This window comes from Zonotrichia albicollis, chromosome 10 (genome assembly GCF_047830755.1).
Source record: "Zonotrichia albicollis isolate bZonAlb1 chromosome 10, bZonAlb1.hap1, whole genome shotgun sequence".
Lineage (NCBI taxonomy): Eukaryota > Metazoa > Chordata > Aves > Passeriformes > Passerellidae > Zonotrichia > Zonotrichia albicollis.
The window spans coordinates 36835176-36848868 of NC_133828.1; the positions used below are offsets into that span (position 1 = coordinate 36835176).

The 13693-nt window shown below is 39.3% G+C and overlaps 1 protein-coding gene across 9 annotated transcripts in view; it reads left to right on the plus strand.

The window, feature by feature from the left end:
- KALRN (kalirin RhoGEF kinase) overlaps positions 1-13693 on the plus strand; it is a 463005-nt gene that overhangs the window by 174171 nt on the left and 275141 nt on the right. For all 9 annotated transcript variants that reach the window (XM_074548811.1, XM_074548813.1, XM_074548812.1 and 6 more), the window contains exon 5: positions 12736-12928. In XM_074548811.1, coding sequence (XP_074404912.1) covers positions 12736-12928 — 193 coding nt within the window. The remainder of the gene's footprint in view (positions 1-12735; positions 12929-13693) is intronic.

A 13693-nucleotide genomic window follows, 5' to 3' on the forward strand; every position in this document is an offset into this window, starting at 1 on the left:
TCAGCAGCACTTACCTGATGACTTGTTGGGCACTACTAATTATACAAAGAAGGCATAAATTTTAGTTAGGTAGAATCCACTCAATACCTTTGAGAAAGAGGCCATTTGAGAATTCACCTGCTCTAACTTGGACACTAGATTTAGAAATGTTTATCTTAGCAAATAAGATGCTAGTTGTCCTCATTATATATTTTTTATATTCCCAGGAGCACTTGGAAAATTAAACCAGAAATGTTTGAATAATGTACAGAACTTTGAGCAACATAAATCAAATTAATGTATTGGATACAATACCAATGCAAGTCTGTCTTGATCTCCCTTTCTGGGCTTTTGAAATTGGAGACAAGATAGTATTTCCAGAAGCTGAAGTCCATTTTGTCAATACTGTGCTCACATTGCTCTTTTAGAGGCAACTGACTTTTAATTGTTTTTCACATCACATAGGTTCAAATATTGGTCAAGTTCTAAAAGCTAATGATAAACTATTTTAGGTAGATAGGGCAGAGAGAAGATCAAAGAAGTCATTATCACCAGATGATGTAACAGGATTTTTGGGGTGGATTTTAAGGTATTTGGAAGCAAATTAATATATGAGGTAATTTTATGAGTTAGTCCCAATTGATTTATCAAACCATTAGTTCTTCCTACCTTTGATGTGTGGCTCCTGTGAAAATTACAGGATTCCCCTGTTGGTTCTTCCAGGCTACAGCTGACTTCAACAGAATCTGAATGAATTTGAAATATATATCTGCTCTGCAAACAGAATCAGGCAACAAATGAATCTCAAGACAACAGACTAGAGAGGATTTCTAGGCAGCCATTACCAAGCTCTCAGACTTTTCCATAAGTCTTGTACATTTTAAGACAGAATAAAGATTTTTATTCACTGTGTAAGTTGCCAGGGGCGTTAGAAGGAAATCATCCAGGTGGAAACATGCATTCACCATGTCAGCTCTTAGTCCCAAATGAAGGAAGGATATCAATACTTTTTCAGGCTAACACATTAATTTACTACAATAGATTGGAAACTGATGCAAGAGGTCAACCAAAGCAGTAAAAGGCTTGCCTAGCCTGCAGGCTTCTACTTACCATGTCCTTTTGCTAATTCTTGTTTAAGTCCTGTGACCTTACTACAGAAAAGCAGTCAAGTGTGATCATGTGTCCATCCATATCCAGCAAGTGCAAACATGTGCTTCATGCACCATCTTAATTGCTTAATCAAGCTCCTTCTATTGTGAGGCACAACCATACAGAAACCAGATGGAAGATATTTTTATCAGGCGGGCCATAGGACTAAAGAAACATGGTCAGTGAACATTGCTGTCCTTAAAAACCCCAGGGTTGGGATACAACTGCATCCATGCTTCCTCCCCACAATTTGATAATTCAGGCAGCAGCCACTGCCAGACTCAATCCTACCTCCCCTTTCAGATACCAACAACTTGAGCTTGCTTAAGGGACATAAGCACACATTGACAATTATTTTAAAAGAGTTTATATAAAAGAAGGTTGAGACTGTTATTTACATTTGGAATTAGGGTTTTGGGATTTTTTGAGTCAGTAGTTTTGTGGATGATTTTAGCAGTTTGCATAACATAACCCCCATAAGAGACCAGTGCAGTGTTCTTTTTGTTTTCAAGTGGTAGGAAAAAGTCTGAGTGTATTTGAGCTGTTTTCTCTGCTGTTTGTCAAGCCTGTTATAGCAACAGAGGTTTTAACTTGTTCTCCTTATTTTTATTTTATAAAGCACTTAAAATTATGCATTAAGCTAATGCTCTGGTAGGTTCTACATCAAATCCCCAGTAATTGTATTTTTGCTGTCTTTTCCACTAGAGGCTTTGAGTACTAGATTGATTATGCTGTGATCACTGCTTTTACTCCAAAACAATACAAGAGGAGTAAAATCCTTGATTATAATTGCAGGCATGTTTATTTAGCCAGGCACTTGCCCAGTCCTAATTGGCAACCTGAATTGTGCAGCATGGTCATCAAAATGGGCAAGAACACTTGTGAATAACTCATGGCTTTGACAAACATTGTATCTGCAGGTTTGGTGGCAGAATTGGCAGAAGTTAAATATTTAAGAATTCTGGTATTTAGGCTGCCAAAACTGGGTTTTCAATTATCACCCCAATAAGATGGAGAATGCAAGTTCATGTTCTAAGTCTCATTGTTTCTTCCACTGGCTGCAGACTCAGCAAGACAAATGTACATCAGTCTATATTGTCAGGGCTATCTTTGCAAGCAGATGGGCTAGAAATCTAATTAAAAAACCCAAAAGCTTTGATTCTGGCAAAAAATTAGAAAAGTCTGTAGGACAACTCTAAATCCCCTGAATTAAATGGATGTTCTATGTCAATGCCATTCTATTGTCACACTTATAAATAAAATATGAAGGGGTCTACTTTCACATAGACTCATAAATGGGCTCATTTGTGAGTTTAATAAAGCATGTGTAGTCAGTACAATTAGATAAGCATATGTATAGAGCAATAAATGATTCCTGTATAAAATCAGCACACGTGTAACAGAGAATATATCCCAGCCTGGAGAAATAAGCACATGGTTAGATTATTAACTGATCTCTCTTAGGCTTTTCAAAATTAACTCTGAGGTGGCCACAACTATTTGCAATTATGGATCTTCCCTGTGTCTGAAGATGTAGTAGATACAATATATTCAATGGAAGAATGCAGTGGCTTCAACAGAGAGAAGTGTGTTATAATGCACAAGAAGGGGGTGAATAACCCAACGAGGTTCACCTGACTCAGTCTCATCCCTTGGACTACAGTGCTCCAGCCAAGTGTAAGAAAAATGCATAACTTGTGAAGCTGTAATTGCAAGGAAAATAGCTACATGTATTTGTGTTATCTCAGTATCAGGGACTCACATGCCACAGGCTTTTCTTAAACTGGGGGATGTGTCCAGTGTGAGGCTAAGGGTTTGCAGAGCAGCTCTGAAATGGATTCTGTTGATCCTCATCAGTTGTTTCTGGCAGAGAGGGGAAGGGGTAGCTGTGGTTGTTCAGCTTGCTACAGAAACCCACCACACTGGGCCCATTTCTACACAGGATGTTATACTGGCATTAGTTTAACTCACAGGTAGGAAACCCATAGGTCTGGTGGAATAGATGTGGCCTGATGTGTGTTTCATGTGCCTATTCCAGGCCTAATGAGAGGCTCAGTATTACGCCAATATCCTTAGGTGCAGTATTTCAAGAATCTGCTGTCTCTGATTTTCATTACTGTGGGCTTGCTGACATCTACAGTAAATTCTAAGTTCTCTGACTAGCAGATTCCTATCATTACTAACCTGGCATATGTTAATTTGTCAATATAATTTTCAGGTCTGTCAGCAGGGAAAGCACCACCTAGGGTATGTAGTTCCTGAGATGAATAGGTTGATGATCATTCATATGTGGCACTTGTAGATGGATTTGCCAGTGAAGTTTTATTGTGCTTTTGATAGAGAAGCCATAGAGCTAATAAGGAAAAGGGAGCAGGCAGTTGAAACTGGGCAATTACTTTTCAGAGCATTTATCTGAACCTGCTTTAGCTGATTAAAGAATTCCTCTGGTTTTTCCAGTTATTGGTGACTGATAGGCAGAGAATGATGGAGAACTGGAATTATTTGCAACGTGCTGAAAGTTCAGAATTGTAAGGGAAGCAACATTAAAACTGCATTGCCATGTCAGCAATGTGTGAGTTCCCATCAGTGTGGGACAGTGCCTGGCATGATGGATGCTAAACCTGAGGAGACCACACTGGCGCCTGAGGAGCTCAGTCTCCTGCAAAGATGAGAGGCTGGAGAAATACCTCAAGTCATCTTGGGAAGACACTCAGAGAATGTTAGCTCAGAGAGTGACTCACCTGGGGTTTGCACATTTATTGCCAGGGTTTTGACTGTTGTATTCATTTTTGCTTTCCAGAAGCATTTTAGATTCAGCTTTCTCACTCTGGATGTCAACAGTGTCTTTTGGGTCTTCTACTACCTTTGAAACACTGAATTATCAACCTCTTTGTGCTCAGTCAGCTCCAGTGATTTAGATCTCCCCCACATTTATGTCTCCACAGATAAAAAGGGATGATACCTCACATCCATGGCTTCATTGGCATGGCTTTGCCCCTCTTGCTAGACACAGTGAGAGAGCCTGGCCTTTCTAGGAGACAGATTCAGAATAAATTGGATGTGAGCTAGAGGTTTTGGACCTGGGTTGGGAATAACTCATCAGTTTCCCCTGTCTCCTGAGGACTCTGTAAAAAGAGCTTTTTCCACTCTCAATGCCATCATGGTTTTTTAAAAGAATGAGTAAAGTCTGCTGTATGAATGAATACATAAAAATTGATTTTGCAAGTGTATCTTAAAGCACAGATTGATTTTGTAGCTTCAGAGCAAGTCCTTCTGGATGTAATACAACATGCAGTCTTCAGCCAGCCTGGCATGGCAGGAAGCATCTATCTGATAAATGAACTATTTTAGGTAAATCATTGTGCCTACAAAAACCTGCTTTGTTTGTGTGCGGGTGGAGCTCTTAAAGAAAAAAAAAAAAAAAAGAGTACCAGTCATTTATTAGTCATGGTCAGTCCTCAGTGTCCAGCCCAGGGAAAAAAAGAGGCATCAGCTTTTTAATTGCAATTCTAAAGAGAACTGAAATTCTTGTAGAGATCTCAACAGACCCATGGACCATGGAGTGTTTCTGGGTTTCAACCATGCCTCCTGACAGATGCACTGGAATCCAGTGTTTGCCCTTATGTCTGTGGATTCTGGAAAAAAATCCTATATGTCTTAAGGAGTAGTTATTGCAAATGCTCATGCTGCAAAACTCTGCACTGCAAATGGGCAGAAGCTAAGAGAATTGTGGAAGAATCTGCTATTTTGAAGTGCAAGTTTTTAAGTGAGGAAAAATCTAAAATATTTAGAAATTTCCTACAAACATACCTCTAAAATGTTATATTAGTCAAAATATTTTGATAAAATTCAAAGTTTTTTGAAAAATTCAAAGTAGATCAAAAGCAGGGAAAAAAATGACAAAGAAATCATCTTAAAAGGTAAACCAGAATATTTTGCTCTCATAAAAGCCTTTTTTCAGCTTTAAATTCAGTAATACTTTCATGAGAACCTGCACTCATCATGAAATATCTTACTTTGAATTGACGTGTAGAATCTCATCTTCTCTCCCTAGCTCCTTATTTTAATTACAGTTCCTCAGTAAATGGGTGTGCGTTGCTCTCCCTCACTGCCAGGAGCAGGGTATGGGAACTGACGAGTGCTTACTGCAGGAGATGACAGTACTATGTAGAAAAAGTGATTTTACCATCTTTGAAGAGGTTTTTTTCCTCTTGTCATCTCTGAGCTCGGTCAAGTTCTGGATCAAATGTGCAAGTCCCAGAGTGGTCATACCTGCCTGCATCAGGCAGGAAGGAATTTGGCATGGTGTCTGCCTGTGGACATTATTGGATTTTACCAGGTGCTGCTGTTGACTGTCTAGACCTACATTAATCATTCTTTGCATGAGCTGAACATGTTTGCAGGCTTCTCTATGCTGTAAGGTCTTTCCCCGGTGGATTTCTTTGCCTCCCACAGCGTGTTTCAAGGAAATGTACGTATTTGCAATCTGGAGGCTTTCCACTCTGGGGTGACTGTTTTATGGCACTGACTGGAATTCCTGGAGCTGTTCACCCTGCACCATTCACTCACTTGTAAAGTCACTGATGTTGAGAACTGATAAATTAGGATGCCGTGTCTGAGAGCCCAAGCACTCGTTGCCCAGACGAAATATCCCTTTCCTCATGAAAATCTGGCAGTGCTGACCATAGACTAAACTTCACAGTGACTGCATGTGAAACAACCTTCATGGTCTCCTTGCTTGAACTGTGAAAAAACTCATAGTACAGGCAGAAAGATCCATTTATTTTCTGTGCTAAGCACATCCTTATATATCTATTTCTCCTCTGGATTTGAATCTTCAAACGTGCTTCCAATAGCCTCTGCTCATCCAAACCTTTTCAAGAATGGTATGTTTCTATTTCAACACAACCCTAATATTTCTTTTTTTCTAGCAAATTTCAATAACATATAATTTTCATTTGGTAAAGCATTTTTGTTTTGTTTCTGCTAAATCATCTCAAATGCAAGACTTTAAATGCTCAAGAGAGAGTTGAATGGTACTTACTGTTCAAACATTTCTTTGTTGTAGTAACAAATCTTTAAATGTGGCCCTGCTTTAACAAAAAACAAAGCCCTGATTAATTTCATATTTATCTCAGCAGCTGTTTCAAGGAAGACCTGCCAGATATTGATCCAAATATAGTAGATGTGCAGCAACAAAAGGGGAAGAGGGTAAATGGGTTTAGATGAAGGCATCATTTACCAGCAGAAACTTAACAGGAATTTGAAATATTAGAACATTTGTCCTCCAGATTTGGCTTTACCAGCTGCAATCATGCATTTTTTGGACACAGCTGTGTTTTATATCTTTGCTATTTGAATGAAGACAGGAAGCTTCTCGAATAGTGTTTATTTGCTCAATTAAATAGGAGGCCAAATGCCTGCAGAGCTTTGGGTCCCAGTTCTGGTCTGGGTTGTAACGATGCAGATCAGGATTTTTACCTGGGTGGAGGAGAGCTCAACACAGCCCTGCTGAACCCTGACAGAGATGCCAGTGGGAGCTGCACCTCTCAGAATGACCCCCAGGCCCTCATGGAATCATGATTACATATTGGAAAAAGCTTTTGTTACACCTGGGTGGTGTCTGTTCTTCCTACCTTACATCATTTTACAACAGAATTGCTTGGAGCTCAGAGCCATTTTTCTTAGATGTAAAAATTGAATACCAAAATGAGTGAGTTGCATGAGAATATCAGGAGAACCCATCTGGCACCAGTTAGCTCCTGCTGCAATATATGGGATTTTTCTGCCTTTCTGTTCGCTTCCTGTTGTCTTGGGGCCAGAGGCAGGGGTTGAATGTGGATGTTGTGCAGCCCACACATCTGCATTCTTGTGCCATTCACAGACACACCTCATGTCCCCTAAGAGCAGTGGCTGGAATCCAGAGACAGGAGATTTGTCTTTGCCTGCACCTCACTGGCTCCAAGTCTTTTTACAACATGTCACTGAAATTTCTCTAGATCACTGCTTTATGTCCAGCTCCAGCCACTGTGAAACTGGCTTTGATTTCTTTCTCTCTCTTTTTAAAAAAGAAAAGTGACAATGAGCAATTCCTTTCCAGTGCTGAAAGAGAATAAACAAATTTAGGTCACAGTAAGGAAGAAAGGATTAATTGGAAGTGGAGTCTGGGTGGCTGTTTCTTCTCTAATTGCAAAAAAGCATTGTGAAACCAGGTTGAAAACTGAAAGAAGGAAAATCTAGGATGATGATTGTCCACCTACAGTCTTTTAGGTAGCTGAAGTTCGCTGGTGGGAGCTTGCTGTGAATTGTATCCAGAGTGATGGTGCTCTTGGGTTGTGCATCACTGAGTTCCTCCCCTGGTGTCTGATATAGCAGCACAGAAGGGAGATGTGAGGATTAGGAGTCACGAGTGTCCCAGGATCTTTGAAAAGACAGTTTGTCTCATGCTGCTGAGCAGCCACTGTCACTGGGGATGTGGGTGACAGCACAGGAGCACATTTCTTAACTGGGATAATAAGCAAGGTACCATTTGCTGAGAAGTATCAATTAGAGCAAAGGATTTTAATAAATAATGCTGGTTCAGATGTGCTTGGCAAACAGGTCTACTAAAAATTGCTTTATCTGGTCTTTTAAATGTACTGAAAAGTAAATTATGAATACAGGAACTGACTGTTTCTATTGACAAGGTGAAATTCAGGCTCAGCGTGGTGATGTGAAACCAAAGAATGAAAGTCTGTAAGTGATGCTGATTATAAACCTTTCTGTCTGGTTTTATTTCCAAGCTGAGTAAATAAACCAGACACAAAATGAATAAAAATTTGCAATTAATCAAAAATATTAACACATAAATCACTGAAGTGATCCTTGGTGCATTTTGATATGGAAGCTAGGCAGCAGAGTTAGTAAGTTCTCGTATGAAATGAGGCCTTTGGGATAACAGTTTGTGCTTGGAAGCTTTTACATACCTGCTTTTCTCCTCTCCCTCCCCTTTTCCACCCTCAGCTTGGGAACCAATTGGCTGACTACAGCCACATTTATCAAAGGAAGGGTGATCTCAAAAATAATTAATTTCCTGCAGATTTTGCTCCTATTTATTGATGCCTGAAGAGCTACTTGTTATTCTGACAGTGTCTCCTGACAAGGTTATGCTGACCTGCCTTAAAAGAGACCTTGCTCTCCCTGTTAACAAATCATATTTAGAATGAGATGCTGGACTTGTCAGATCTGGGCTTTTAGTGGTCCAACAGGAAAGCTAAATGTGCTGCTTCATCATTAACTCATGGCTGCAAAATGGGAATGGGGATATTATGTTATTTCAGCTAATCAAGTGCTGAAGCTTCCAAATGCCAGAAGCTTGGGCCAAACCATAAGGATGAAAAATACACATAATCAATAGGTATCTGAAAGATTAATCAGAAAGCATGAAGTCCTTAAATTCATTTGGTACCCAGTGACCAAGCTCTTGCCAAAGAAAATACAATTTAGAGCGTGCCTGAATTAAGGAGGAAATTTGAGAAAATAGCCTTATGAAAGTACCCTAGAAACCAAAATAGAGGCATTTATTTTTACAAAATTATCACATCTGCTTCTGAGTTTCAATTGTGTGCCTTTTTTTTTTTTTTTAATCCAGATCATAAGTATTATTTTCACAAATATTTTTGGGTATTTTTATTAGACTTAGAAGATGGTCTTTGCTTAAAAGCAGTGGAGCAACTGAAATGACTTATCAACTATCAAACAATTTCTGCTCACCATTGCAAATCTAGTCCAGATGAGCACAGCTAAAAGGCTGATGGATTGTCCAAATACCTTGATTTGAGTGTTTTTTCCAGTTTCTGGTCAAATATCAATACCGGAAAAAATTAAGCAGCACAATCAACATTAATTGCCATACTAAAGTGGTTGCTTGTGTGTAATAGATATGTGTATTGATGTATCATCTTGGGAGCCAGGAATAAGGCATGTCTTGCTTGGGAAATGTGCAGAAAGCTTGATTGCTACTGATGCTTTTCCCGATCAATTGCTAAATTGGGAAGGGTTTGAGTTGTTGCTTTTAAGCAATAAAGTTAATAAGCATGGCTGGTCCATTCAAAAGGAGCCTCACATCATTTCCTCAATCCATGCTGAGGTAACTGAGGAAAAATGACTGACTATCAGAGATGACAGATTGTCCCAGATTGCCTCACCAGGGTTTATCAGAGCTCATTATGTCTAGGCCAATTTTTTAGGATGCTGTCAATAGCTGGAAATATTTGGATATTGCAATTTTTTTTAAATAAATTGCCCCACAATTATGTTAGCCTTTTGTGCTTTCACATCCGTGTTCAGTTTTGGTTTTGCAGACCATTATTACTCATTATTTTTAATTCCCTGGATTTGCATTTATGGTTTCCTGAAAAGTAATTTATTGGAATTTATTCTAGGCAGCTGAAGACTGTAGTATGAATATATTCAGCTGAAGACCCCCCAGCAAGGGAGGCTCCTTAAACAAACACATCATGGCAGATGGTCCCTGTCCATTTTTTTAGAGGTTACACTCTAAATAGTTTTCTTATCTCTCAAGTCTTTCTTTGAGATATTAGTACCTGATTAGAATCTGGCTACCTGTTTGTACAGGGTAGGTGCCTCTAAGGTACCCTCTCTGCAGCAAGCTCTGCAACTGAAAGTAGAAATGATGAGCAGGCAGCTTTCTGTCTTGCAACAGTTTAAACACCATTAAATAATAGCTTTTGACAAGCAGGCTTAGAAATCATGTGCTAATTTTCTGCAAAAAGTCAGAGCAATGTGGAGTTATCACTGTGCTGGGGAATCAAATTGTGCAGATGAGACTAAAGACCCACAGATCTTGTACAGGTTAGTACCATTCATCACATTAAAGAAAAATTTGCAAGCAGAATTACTTCTGCAAGAATGCTGCCAACACTCTTGAAATAGAGCTGCATTTTCTCAAAAGGATAAAAACTGTCCATTTGTATGTTTCCTGCACTACAATTGAAAAGGTGCATCCTTTTTAGCACTTTCATATTTCATACAGGAGTTTACATGCCTATGTGATGAATGAAGTAGAGAAATTGTCTTTATAATAAAGAGCATTGTTTGGAGTTTTGTATTATTGGTGTAAGAGTGCTTACATGTTGATGTCTTTTGAGCATAAGAATTCTGTGATTATTCTTCTTCCTTTCCTCCCTTTCCATCCCTCTTTCCCATCAGTTTCATAATTGAAAATATACTAAGTTTATAGGAAATTTGGTCTAGTTACAAGGATTGTGGATAGAAATGGTAGCGAATAACTGCTTGTTCCAGAGAAAGAATCAGAAAGCATTCCCAGCCTGGGAATGGTCCTCAGGATCAGTGACCATGACTGTGTCCATCAGAAAAATTTGGGGAATCATTGCCATTTCTTCTTCTACTGAAAACCTGCTGTGAAGTCTCCAGAGGCAGGACAGTGGGAGTTTGGGGTGTTTTGGAGCATTTTTTTACACACACACACTTAGGCATCATGTGCTGATGGGAGTGGGTGGCAGTACTGCTCCCTGCACTGCTTCTCTGCACCTCACAGGCCTGGAGGGGCTGCAAATCTTCAGCAGACAGACTCCAGCCTGTATTGACAGTTCCTGGTTCCCTCCCTGGAGTATCTGTTTTAATGCAGGCTGAACTTCTAGTCATGGTGGTATATAATCAAGGGTGTCAAGGTATCACACTGCCTTTGCTCTACAAGCTAGAGTTTGATTTTGCTTCTGTTTGCGTCTAAGACTTCAGGTTCATAAACAAAAGACTTCAGTCTTCTAGGACATTCCGGTTTTGCTTACTGAAACAGGTTTTATCAGTAAGTATTAATTTACTGTTTTACATCAAATTAGGTAAGCTGGCAGGTTGGCAGTGGTGAGAGGAGTTGGAATGAAGCTGATACTGTCTATGCCTTGCTGTGGTTGCAATGGATGGTGGTGGTGTATTTATTTATTTATATCAGAAAAGACAGATTGCACTTACGTGTTACTTGTCCTCTCTTGGGGCTCTCCATGTGTCTGTATGGCTCCTGCATCTCTTTGTCAAGTGTTTGAAGAAATCCTTAGGAATATGTGTTCAGGTTTACAGGGATCAGTGATTAGGCAGAAGTTCCTGAAGTATCCTCTAAAGCTTTGCAAGAAAAACACAAAACACAAACCCCTTTCTATTCATTGCTTTCTGAGTTGCTTCCTTGTCTCAACTCTTGTTCCAAAAGGCAAGAGGTGGTAGCACCCCCAACAAAGCTTCTTTTACAGCCTTTTTTTTGGCATTAGTTATGAAAGGATCAGATGTCTGACCTTTCAGCAATAGGTAAAAGGAGAATAAAAATATCTGTATTCCTGACAGTGTTTGGAAGTGCCTGGTCTTCCTTGTTTTCCTTTGCACTGGCTGTTGTATGCAGTGTGCTCTGGATGTGCCAGTAATATTAAGGCAGAGGACCAAGCTTGTTGTCTCTGAGTGCTCCTGTCTGGCACTGTGCTGAGACTGTTCACATTAGCAAACTCTCAACACCCATCCATCCAGTGTGCCTCCTCTGAAGTATATTCCTGTCCTTGTTCCACCTCAGAAACCTAGTTATAAGCTTTTTAGAGCTGCTTTATATTGAATATGTAGGAGATGGATCTTATTATCAGAAAGAGTGTTTTAAGATGTTAAAGAGGTAGAGTGCAGTGAAAATCCTCCTGTGTGTTTGTGCACTGGGAATATTTCTTTGGAGTCTTAACAGTTTTACAATTTCTACATTATACCCAAACCTCTTTTTCTGAGGACTAATACTACTATGTCCCTTGAAAAGTTATGCTGAAAGCTGCACAGACTGGACTTGACACGTCCTTTTATTCTTTCTCCTCTCTCCTTGTGAGGAAAAAGAAGAGATGTGTTTGCAAGGGAATGCTGTGGTGTTGTTGGGCTCCATGCATTGCCAGTGACCAGACCAGATAGCTGCCTTGGACTTTTGAGAAGGAAGGAGCACAGGGTGGGGGAAAAGTCTGACTGCAGATTGAAAAAGGTCCTGCAGCAGCATTTGGAAGATCAGTTGTGAGGGAAAGGGCCCCAATCATAACAGTGCACATGCTGAGTCACAAGGACCTTCCTGACAAGGGGTAATTGCAAGGCATTTTTCTGGACATGACACTTTTCTGGGAGTTAAACTTTTTTAAGAGGCCTCTAAAAATGAAGGCACCCAAATTTAAAAGTAGCTGGTAATGCTAAGGCACAGGACTCTGCTTGTTGACTTTGGCTGGGTTCAATATGTTGAAAGCAGAATCCATTGTATGTACACATAAAGAGCTTCTATACAGATGTAGTTGATTCTGTTTCAAATTGTGTGAAAGTATGTATGCTTTTTAGTGAACATTTGAATTACACGTGTTTGGAAAATTAGAGATTAAACTGTAATCTAGACACTTGCATTGCATGTAAATTACATTATAGTCAATTTAATATGACCTTTCTTATAGCCCTTATACTGTACTATCTCTTGTCTTTTATGTTAATCACTCCTTGCTTTGCTCTGAAGCACCAAAACACCAGCAGCACAAGCCAAGTCTCACTGTGGCTGCCCACAATATTAATTATCATGATGTGCTTTTATTCTTGCAGTGAAGATGTTTGCAAGCGAGGATTCACTGTTATTATCGATATGCGGGGATCCAAATGGGATTTGATCAAGCCTCTCCTAAAAACCCTTCAAGAAGCCTTTCCTGCTGAGATTCATGTTGCCCTGATTATAAAACCTGATAATTTTTGGCAGAAGCAGAAAACAAACTTCGGCAGTTCCAAGTTCATCTTTGAGGTGAGAGCCGCGTAGAAATGAATTGTAAAGCATCATTTCCGATAAGAACTTTTCTTCAGGTAAAAATTCCCTGTGATTGAAAGCAAAAAATACATCTGAGTGCAGAAGTGGGCTGATGCCCTGGCATCAGGTTGTTTTCTGAGCACACTGTTGAAATGAATTGCATATTTCATAGTTCATTTTGCTGAGGGTTTTTTTTTTTGGTGGTGTTTATTTTTGGTGATGTTGCATTAAGTCTTTGTTTCTTATAGGAAAAAAAAATGACAACACTAAATCCATCAAAATACTAAAGATACAGTTTTCTAGATGCAAATGTATGAGTTTGTTAGTTTACCTCTACCCAACTTCCACTAGTGGGTTTTTTTTGTAAGACATTTGCTAAATTTTCACCTCTTTCATTTCATTTAGATTTACAGTTCAGGGATAGCATTAACAACTTGTGTGAAGGATAAGGTGCTTCAGGCATGTCCTTTGAGAAGTATATAGCTGCATAATTAAGGTGAATTTTACTAACTTTGTTGTTAATAAAGACAAACCAGCTGTCTTCTCTGTAGCACTTCAGTTTCTGTGAATTTCAGCTCCTTGCCCAAAAAGAAGCTGAAATTCAGGTGCATGAAATGCTCATACATCAATCATGCCACACCATGACTTAGTCATTGTGTTGTTTTTTAATAATTCACTGAGAAACACTTATATTGTTGGCTGTTTTACCAATCCATTAATTTCAGAGACACAGAGATTTTGCATCTCTGGAACACAGAAGAG